The sequence below is a fragment of the Notothenia rossii genome (genome assembly GCF_949606895.1).
Source record: "Notothenia rossii genome assembly, chromosome: 1".
Taxonomy (NCBI): Eukaryota; Metazoa; Chordata; class Actinopteri; order Perciformes; family Nototheniidae; genus Notothenia; species Notothenia rossii.
In genome coordinates, this window is record NC_136912.1 from 63,874,880 (window position 1) to 63,885,413 (window position 10,534).

General features: G+C 39.5%; 1 protein-coding gene across 8 annotated transcripts in view; it reads right to left on the reverse strand.

The window, feature by feature from the left end:
• The window catches only part of nfic (nuclear factor I/C), a 29,422-nt gene extending 20,446 nt beyond the window's left edge, over positions 1 to 8,976 (reverse strand). For 2 of the 8 annotated variants that reach the window (XM_079692885.1, XM_079692883.1), the window contains exons 1-4: positions 8,602 to 8,976; positions 1,722 to 1,892; positions 1,442 to 1,618; positions 355 to 538 (exon numbers count right to left, since the gene is read on the reverse strand). In XM_079692885.1, coding sequence (XP_079549011.1) covers positions 355 to 538; positions 1,442 to 1,618; positions 1,722 to 1,892; positions 8,602 to 8,682 — 613 coding nt within the window. In that variant the 5' untranslated portion in view covers positions 8,683 to 8,976. Of the gene's footprint in view, positions 1 to 354; positions 539 to 1,441; positions 1,619 to 1,721; positions 1,893 to 5,141; positions 5,752 to 8,601 lie in introns of those variants that run through there. The other 6 variants (XM_079692887.1, XM_079692884.1, XM_079692888.1 and 3 more) reach the window with 3 other exon arrangements.
• Positions 8,977 to 10,534: the final 1,558 nt, after the last annotated feature.

The following is a 10,534-nucleotide window of genomic DNA, read 5'->3' on the forward strand; positions in this document are numbered from 1 at the left end:
GCATGCATCTACACTACATATACTTGTAATATGATACCACAACATATACTGCATGTATATGTACATCATGTACTGGTACTATTTTACTTCACTTTATACTACATTACTGACTAACTGACATTATATTAATCTAACAAAGTTTTGTTCCGTATCCATTGAGATTTATACTTTTTTTTTCAAATGTCGGACTAGTGCTACAAAGTTTAAGCAGATTCTAAGCCTACACTTACATACAAACATGGGAGCATTTTTGTTTGGCTGTATTTAATTTAGAGAGCCATTTTGGGATCAGAATATGCCTTAACAAAAGAAGATGGATAGCACAGTCTGCTGAAAATGTGTGTAGGTTCATACCTCTCTCCTGTACGTAGTAAGCGAGGTAGAGGTCCAGCTCTTTGACAGAGACAGCGATGTGTCTGGGCTGGACGCAGAGGATTGGGTTGGAGCAATGGCCTCCCTTAACCAGCCGCTCTCCGTCTGTGCTTTCCAACGGGATCCCTTTAAACAGGATGACCATCACCAGGTCCAACCTCCAAACCTTTGGAAAGACAACCCATCAGTACTGACAGAAAACTGCAGGCTGGGTGTAGCAGTGGAGTAAAGCATGCTGGATCGCTCTAAACGTGGACTATACTGCTCATCATATGTTTGACTGTGAATGTATTATTTAATTATATGTCAGAAAAGAGGATGATGTCATTTACAGAAGGATACATGAAGACACTTGTGTTTGTGTGTGAGACCTTGAAGCTGACACATATGTCTGTAATATGGATATAGGGAACATGAGGAAAACCTGACAAACAGCTAACCATTATCCTTAAATGGTTTGAACTATGTTAAAATGTTCAGAAAGTGTAATACAATGTTGGACATTTTAGAGAACTATGTGGGAATTGTCAAAACAAGATTACATTGTAACCGTTTATTATAAGGGTACCATGATTTTCATGTCCACCTTATTATAGCCGCGGCTGGTTTTGAAATCTGTGGGAGGTGACACATATCCCTTAATAAATACCACTCATGTGTTTGCATGCTATTTGTGCATACAGATGGTTTATACATTGGCCCCAGATGTCTTTCCTTCATAATAAATCAATGACATGGTGTGTTACAGACTCAGACACTAACAGTGAAACATTCAAACACACTTTAATCTCAATCATAAACGTTTGAGCAGTGCTTTACACATATTGCTCCAATTAGCTCACTGTTTAATGCCATATTGAAAAATAAACCCCTTATTCTAAAACATCAAACATATGGGAAATTCTACCTTTATGACACAAACATCTTGTTGATAAAACCATTATGATTTAACCCTTTTAGAGAAAGCTCATGTAGCCTGTCTTCTGGCCAAAGAAGAAAAAAACAATGCATAGTTGAGGTTCGATTGCATTTACCAACCATACAGAATTGAAATACTAATTCAGTTTACCTTGTCAGCTTGTCGGAGACAGTCTATGCGTCTCATTTTGCCTTTCTGGTCCGGATTGGACAGGACACAGCACGCAGCTTTCTTCCCAGTGATTGACAGGACAAAGTCTTCTCTGCATTCAGGTCTAATGTCCTTTCTGAGCTTTGCCAAAAGACGGCTGGCCCACTTCTGTTTCACCTACGATCGCAATGACATTGTAAAAGCAGTCAATACAAATAACTGAACAAAAGAAAGGTTTTCCATGAATCCGTAATTATCACATTTCTACTATCCATCCCACCTCTGCCTTCTCCCCCAGCAGTTCGTCTTTCACTGCTCTTTCCTCTTCTTTAGTCATCCTTTTTTCATGTTTTTTGAAGTACTTCCTTTTTCTGGCCTGGAGGTTGAACCATGTGTAGGCAAAGGCACGGACCTGGGGCAGCAGAGCCTCAATGAACGGATGGAACTCATCCTACGTGACAGATAAAGATACACACTCAACACACACACAATAATCAGAACATGTAGCAGGAGTGCAGCATTCTCCAGGTCAACTGAATCACCCTTTCCTTTCTGACGTTGTCATGATCAATTCTCATAGAACTGTGGATGCTTTCATTGGACTTTATTCTGAGCCATTTTAGGATCATAAAAGCATAATGGGTGAATAATTAAAACCAAAAAGATTGAAGTTGATAAACCGTGAGAACTGAACATCCCAATTCTGAAGACTATTAGAAGCTTCACAATATGCAAGTGGACTTTATTCAATGTTAATGTCTGCTGTTGATCCAGAAAAGTGTAGAAAATGGGTCATACTGTAGTGAGGGCTGCTGGGGTTTACTATTTTGAACACAAACTGCTCTACCTGCTGAGTGTAGTGACAGTGTAGTGTCGGAGGGAAACACACAATCCAAAACAATAAGCTAATGCAGATCGAACATCAATAAAGGGATTTTAATTAACAAAAGATTTGAACTTTCTTCAACTTACTCTAAAAATAACACAACTTAGTCAATAATTCAGCAGTATTTTTGCGGCATAATTCCAAGAGGAGTTAGACTCCCTCCTATGTAAAATCTTTGAAACTGGCCCTCTGCTTCTCAGAGACTCCAAAATCTAGACGGAGAATCAGATAACTTATTACTTTTGCTTACCTACGTTGTACTCTTACTGACTCCATCCCCACCTACTCACAAACTGGCAACAACTTTGAACTCATATTCACCAGGATTAGCTCTATTTCTAACCTTTCTGTAACCCCGCTTCACATCTCTGATACATTTTTCATATCCTACTCTATCCCCTTATCCAAAACTGATAACCAAATCTCTTCTAATACTGTACCTGTTCGCCGCATGCCCCCCGACACTAGCGCAGACACTCTCCTTTCCACTCCACTGTGCTCCTCTCTGGATTCTCTCTGTCCTCTCACCTCACGGAAGGTTTGACAGTTCCCTCCGGCTCCCTGGTTGACTGTGCGTGCTGACAAGGCATCTGATGACCTCATTTACTTTTCAATCTTTGCTCTTCTCTTCCACTTTTTCTATCTCTGCAGCAAAAACACTTTCTTTCAATCTAAATTCAACCCTTTTTTAAGCCGTTTTCAATTGTTTTGAAAAAAGATACAGAAGATGACCTCGCTACCAAAGAAACCAAGGTTAACCCTTCGGAATTCAAATAATACAGACCTGTTTTTCATCCTCCATTTCTTTATAAAACATTTGATCGCATTGTCATTAATCAACTATCTTTTCACCTTTATCAGAACAACCTTCTTGATCTGCAGCAGTCTGTTTTCAAGGCAGGATAATCAACTGAGACTGCCCTCCTAGCATCACTGAGTTACCCCTTTGTTGTCATTCTTCTGGACCTCTCTGCTGTGTTTACAACAGTGAACCACCATATCCTCATTTATACTCTCCAAGAACTGGAAGTCTCAGGTAGTTTCCCTGCTCACATCTCACTTCAGAGACCACAACTACAGGGTAACTTGGAAAGTGTCAGAATCTTTTAAAGTCAACACTGGGGTCCCTCAGGGCACCATCCTGGGACCCATTTTATTTGTTCTACACCAATTCACTAGGCTTTGTCATTCACTCTCCTGGCTTATCCCATTACAATGAGGCAGATGAGAATCAATTGACTACGTAATTTTCCCGGTCAGAACCCCAGGGGACTGCTCGAATCACTGCTTCTCTTGGTGACATATCTCAGTGGATGCCAGTACACAGTTTGATCTGAACTTCTTGAACAAAACCCAACTGATTTTCCTACCAGGGAAAAGTTTTCACATCAAAAATCCTTCTTATTAACATTGACACCTCTGTGGTTTCTCCGACTCAGACTATAAGGAATCTGGGTGTGACACTGGACGACCAGCTGTTTTCACTGCCAACATCCCAGCAACAACACGCTCCTGCAGACACACTTACTCTTGCTTTCTTGGCTCCAAAATGGTGGACTGAGCTCTTCAGTGATATCAGGACAGTGAAATTCCCACCTGTTTTGAATGCGAATGAATAAATAAATAAAAACTTCCATTTGTGTATAGCACTGTGTTGTTGATTGGAAGATAATGCCCAAGGACTTAAAAAAGTTTGGTATATTTTAAGCTAATGTACTCGCAAGATTCTTTTCGTTCTGAATTGGTATCCTCATGGTTGATTGAAATTAAATAAAAAATGTTCCGTCTCATTGTGTCGTATACACTGGAGTAATCAAAACAACAATCATTTATTAATAAACCAAAACCGTATCTAACATTTTCATCATTTCCCAATTCTAACCATAACCATAGCTCATATATTAGTGTGGCTCCAACACACTAACAGCCTAATAAATTATTATTTGTTGAAACTATGCATATGACTGTAGTTTGGACTGAAAATAATCAATTTGCATGTTCGTTTTTGGATACAAATATTTAGTTAACTTTATCATTAAATAGTTAAAACTTTTAGCTTAGTATAATTGAATCTCGATTTTCTGTAGTGTTTGTAATTATTTAGTCATACGCTTATCAGAAGACTAGCTCTGTATTGTTAAATTGGGAAATCCGGAGGAGGTTGTAGAGGGGAGGAGGAAGCTATCCTGCAGATAATTATTAACATGCATACATATTTACGGTATATACATGTCTATGTTCACTGAATAAACCTTCTCTGGACTTGCACATAGACACGTATACCGTAAATATGTATGCATATTAATAATTATCTTCATTCAGTAAATATTTAAACTCACATACCTTTACATAAAACTATTATTTTTATTTAGATTGTATAATGTACTATTTATATATTGTATATGTATTGTATATTGTGTGTCTGATCTATACTGTTCTGAAATGTGTAAAATGATAGGACTGGGTCCAGAGCATAAAGAAGTCTGTTTCCAAACAGTTTGATATGTCACTACATTACATTCCAAACAGAGGTGATAAGGTAGGCCACTCTTAGTGTCAGGTCACCACAAACATAGGAAAAAACATTCACACACACCACAAAAGACACACAGTGACTAACACAGTGTAGAGCAGCTAATAAAACAGCAGGCCTGCTGCACTTATTTCACTGTCTGCCCTGTCCTGCAAACCGACAGCAGCTAGGCATTGTTGAACACGATAACTGTCATGAAATAGTTGTTCCTATACTTTGCATTATCAAATCAACACAGCTTCATAGTTGTAATCAAATAATGTAGGGCGGCGCAGTTTTACCTGAGACAGAGAGAGGGGAGAAAACATCATGTTGATGAGGAGCAGCGGATCAGAGCACAAACATCCCGAGGCTCGCCATTTGTGTGCGCCGCGGCAGAGGCATCAGCGGCGGGCAGCAGCAGCGGGCTACCCCCGGCTCTGCGCTTCCTGCCCTCCTCCCCTGGCTCTCCTCTCTCCCCACATATGAGCGGGCTCTGTTCGCCTCGGATGACTCTGCCGCGTTAACTCCAGAAATGATGACACGCCAGAAAAGTTGAGGCTCCGGAAAAGGCTCCGCAGGGAGAAACACACCGAGAGAAAGTTCTGAATTATAATCACTGCGCGGAGAGCACAGCCGGAGGGGCACCGGAGCACGGGGACGGTGTCATTTCGAGAGGGAGGGAGATGAGGGGGCGAAGAATAAAAGAAAGAGAAGTGAAATGACGTTATGAATTCAGCCCATCCCAAAAGACGGGCTTAAAGCCGCAGCAGCTGCAACACAGCACTCAGTTTATGTGGACCCGCTAAACATGCACTTCACACACAATGTACACAGTGTACACACTGTATACAGTCACACAGAGGAAACTGATACACGCACAGTTTACATGAGGACACCAGTCTATGGAGGACACGCTTTATAGTCAGTGTACAACATCACTACACACAGTTTACATGAGTATCTGCTTTACATGCACTACTACAGTGATGGAAGCAGTAGGCTCAGGTCTTTGAATTAAGTAAAAGTACCTATACCAATTTAAAAAAAACTCTGTTATAGGTTAAATTCCTGCATACATAATCTTCCATGAGTAAAAGTATTTTATTTCTTCAAAATACACTTAAAGTCGAAAAAGTACTTGTTATACAAAATGGCCATCATATATATTGAATTATTGCAATAATAACACATGAATATGTTCATCAGAGCTGGTAAAGGTGGTTATTTTCATTATTTGATATACTGCAAAAATATTTTAGCCTAGTTATATGAAAATGTTTATTTATTCATAGTTTATATTTTGCTGTCTAAAGTTGCTATATAGCAACTAAATCCTTCAGATAAATGTAAAGAGTTAAAAGTACAATATTTACTTCTTAAATGTAGAGTTAAACCATACATTTGTTAATACAAGTACAGCAAAATTGCAGCAGTACTTGAGAAAATGTACTTTGTTACAGTCCCACAGGGGACTCTGATACACACTGTAGGGTTACCACAACCCGAGGCTCTCAGATCATGTTTAAATGTTTTCTTCTGAAAAACATCATACAGTTGAGGGTCATGGTGCTTCTAACACCAAGTGCTGGAATTCACATTCACATAAGTACAGTAAAAATCATTTTAGAATTTGCTGGGGGGGTAATTGTGTCTTTACTTCGGTCGGGTAATCCAATTCTACTCCACTATGTTTCAGAGTGATGTATTTCCTCTGCCCTACAATATGTTGCTAGTTGTACTTGTAAATTAAGTTTTGCATCTAAAATATGCGACTCATTGTATAAATAAACTAAGCATGAAAACATAATGTGCATGTTTCTGCTCTAAATACTTTTCAGTTTAAAAACATTTTTATAATAACATTTGTGCACCTTTTACAATTTTTAATTCCCAAACAGAGACTTGCAAATAAGTATTTCTGCAGTGTGAAACTGTAATCAAAGTTCTTCAAAAGATCTGAATATTTTCTCATGAATTTATTTCAGAATCGCACACAGGTACAATTACAATGAAATGAAACACATGCTCTTCATTTGGCAAAGTATGAAGGAATTCAGCTGACATGTCACTAATATATTTAGTACAGAGGGACATAATAAATAAGGCTATTTAGTTGATTAATGGTAAGCTGAGCTACAATCTAATATCCAGAATTAACCTAATTCTCTGTTTATGGATGGATTTGTATTAATGATGCATGTCATATGGAGAACTAATTTAACTTATTTATCGTCTATATGACTCCCTGCAGTTGAAATACAGACCTTGTTTACCATAAGACATAACTCCACTCTCTTTATTTTTATGATAAAATGTTGTTTTTAAAAAAACATATAGCCTAGTATCAGTCTTTCATCTCATTACTCTTATTGTCATAATTTATTGCTGGTGTTGCTGTTTTAAAAGGAGTAATGTATGACCCTTCAACTGGAGCAGCATTATTAATCTACCAACTGTCACATGATCGAGCAGTCTCATATCATTTCAGCCTGTTGGGCTCTCAAACTGTGTTCAGGAGAATTTCTCCACAGCAGTCAATCAAAAAAGCTAAAGTCTATCCTGAAATGTAATGTGTCATGTATCGGCTGCTTTCTTCTCTACAGTGGCCTCTGAGCTGTTGTCTAGTGGCTCACATCCCAGCTAAACTCGAGTGTTTCTCTGTGTTCACCCCAGCGGCTCTCTGCCCCAGCTGTTTCCCGGGACAGGAGGCCCTCTGCCGGCCTGTCATTCTAACTCAGCCCGCTGGCACTAACTGCGGCCATTTTCTGCTGACTAACACACACACACACACACACACACACACACACACACACGCACACACGCACGCACGCACGCACGCACGCACACACACACAAACCAGAGGCTCGAGCTGAACTTCAACTTGGCCTTCCGCTGTCCCTGTGGGACGGACGGCCCGGAGGCAGCCGGCCAGCCGCTGACCGCTCTTCTACAAAGCCCCACACTCATCAACTTTCACCCGCAGGCTGCAGGCGCTGAGACACACACCAACTCATGTTGTCCGGTGACTAACGCACTGCCAGGGGACGGAGACCACATTTGCCGGTGTAACGCCAATACGCCCCGCTCTCCCGCACGGAGGCGACGTTGCTCCAAACTTCATTCAAAACTGTAATAATTTAAACTTAACTTGTTCATTGTCAGCCATACTTGTGGTATGGCGTGTGACATACAGTCACCTCCTATGTAATCGTCTACTGACAAATTCGGCGCATGTACAATGTTTCAAAAATGTCTTGTGTTGACAAAATATTAAGTTTTACAATGGTTTCACACACCTGCATCCGCCCCGCACAGTGCGTTTGAAGGAATATAAAGAACTGGCCAACCGACTCTAAAAGTTCAGATTTAGTTACATTAAGGTGTATTTTGCTACTCCTGTGTATGCCGAATGTAAGACTGGATCCTGACAATTCAACATTGTCTATAAGTTGTGTTTTGCCAGGTGTGTATATTAGCCGGCGTGCAAGAGCTGTTTTATTTGACCGTTTTTTGCATTGAATTCAGCGACAAAACATGATATGGTGGATTGTAATATCCTGACGCTGCTAGAAACTAAAGCCAGAGAACTACGGAAAGAGGCTTGCTGACACTGAGAGAGCTTTATGCTCCACTTTCAGCTGCGTAGCTAATGCTCCTCTCAACTCCTCGCATTGCGTCTTTTTGGAGAATACGAAACAGCACGCCAATAGGAAGGGGCTCTCTACTACATTACTGTACCGGAACAGGTTTTTGTCCTACCATTTCGAAGCTGAGCCGCCACCGGGGGAAGTTAAAGCTGGTCTCAACGCCTGCCCATCTCCCGCTGTCGGTCGTTATCATTCCATATTCATTTATATCATCATGCGCGTGCCAGACGAAGTATATCCGCGGTGCTCGAGACCAGGAACGTCCCGCGTCAAGCTCCGGGCTGCACGGCAGTAATCCCCCCGCCCGGTAGGGCTGCGGCAGAATAGACTAGTGCTACAATCACCTTCTACCTCTCTCCTCTCTGTCTCTGTCTGTCAGTAACCCTGCTCTCCTCATTCTTTCTATTTCACTCCATTTTATCCTCACTTTTCCTTCCTCATTCAGCCTACTTTGTCCTCCTCACTGCCTCTCTCTTTCCCTCATACCTGCACTTTCTGTCTTTATTTTTTTATTGGATCATGGATTTGAAAAAACCTTCCCCATTTAAGTGAAAGCTCTACAATCAAAAGGGCCTTGGTTCAACCCTTTTACTATCTTTGGGGTCAATTTGACAGTGTTGTAAATTAACTACATTTACTCAAGTAGGCCAACTGTACTTAAGTACAATTTGAGATACTTTTACTTTATTTGAGTATTTCAATGTTTTGCTACTTTCCACTACATTTATTTAATACCTTTAGTCACTTTGCAGATTTGGCTTAATTATGTGAAATATAATCAACTCTTAAATCAGACTTTAGTTCCACCTGGAGTAAATTCACAAGCTACCCTGCAGTACACAAGTCATTAAAACTAGAGTTTTAGTACACACACACACACACACACACACACACACACACACACACACACACACACACACACACACACACACACACACACACACACACACACACACACATTCAAATGTTTTTACACAATCAGAGTTTCTTGTTTCAGATTCAACCACAAATAAAACCAGCTTTGATAACACTTTAATGATCAATCATTATAAAACATATCATATTATTCTGAAATGGACCAATCTGTATAATGAGTACTTCTACTTTTGGTACTTTAAGTATATTTTGATGCCAATGCTTTTGTACCTTTACTTGAGTAACATTTTGAATGCAGGACTTTTAATGTAACAGAGTATTCCTACACTCTGGTACTTCTACTTTTACTTCGGTACAAGATCTGAGTACTTCTTCCACCTCTGCAATTTGACCTCATTCAATGTCTTAAAATAAGGACTTGACACATTTAGTTTGCTTCATATTTTCTGACTTAAATATAAAAACAAGGTCAATATATAAAATAACCATGAGGATTTATGTATTTAAGTCAATAGGGGAGAAACAAACATTTATTTTTAATCTAAAAGGTCATCTAGGTAGTCAACAAACAGACATGAAGTGTCCACCTGTCTCATTACATTGGGTTAAAGTAACAAGCATTTCTGGAGGTGTACACTGCTACAACAAGGGTCAGGTACATACATACATTTGATAATAATAGGTGGTTTAAGATGTAACATTTTAAACAATTTTCTGCTGTTCAACTCTGACAATGAATTCCAACATGCCTCTGCTAAATATTAAGCCCCCTTAAAACCGTTCTGAAATAATGAAATACATCTAATAAAGAGCCATTTATGACTCACTTTACTTTGGTGAAACTGTATTGCATGATTTCAGTTTGTATATCCATCCACACTGATAAATTACACAAAAATGCCTCTGAAGTTAATATTGATTGAAAAAGCACCATAAAGAATAGAGGTGTGAGGTATGTTGTTTTGCCTGTGAAGTACATTAAAAATGATTTTCTTATGGTCTTGATCAGTAAATAGAACCTACAAGTCACACGATTTTCTCTTAACATTTGGTGATGATGTTTTTGAGGTCAGAAAAGTGGACCTCGAGTTGAGATTAATTTGACTATAAAACATAATACCTTGGTTTTCAAGGTTTTTCAATATGAATACACTTTATGGCTGATTAAT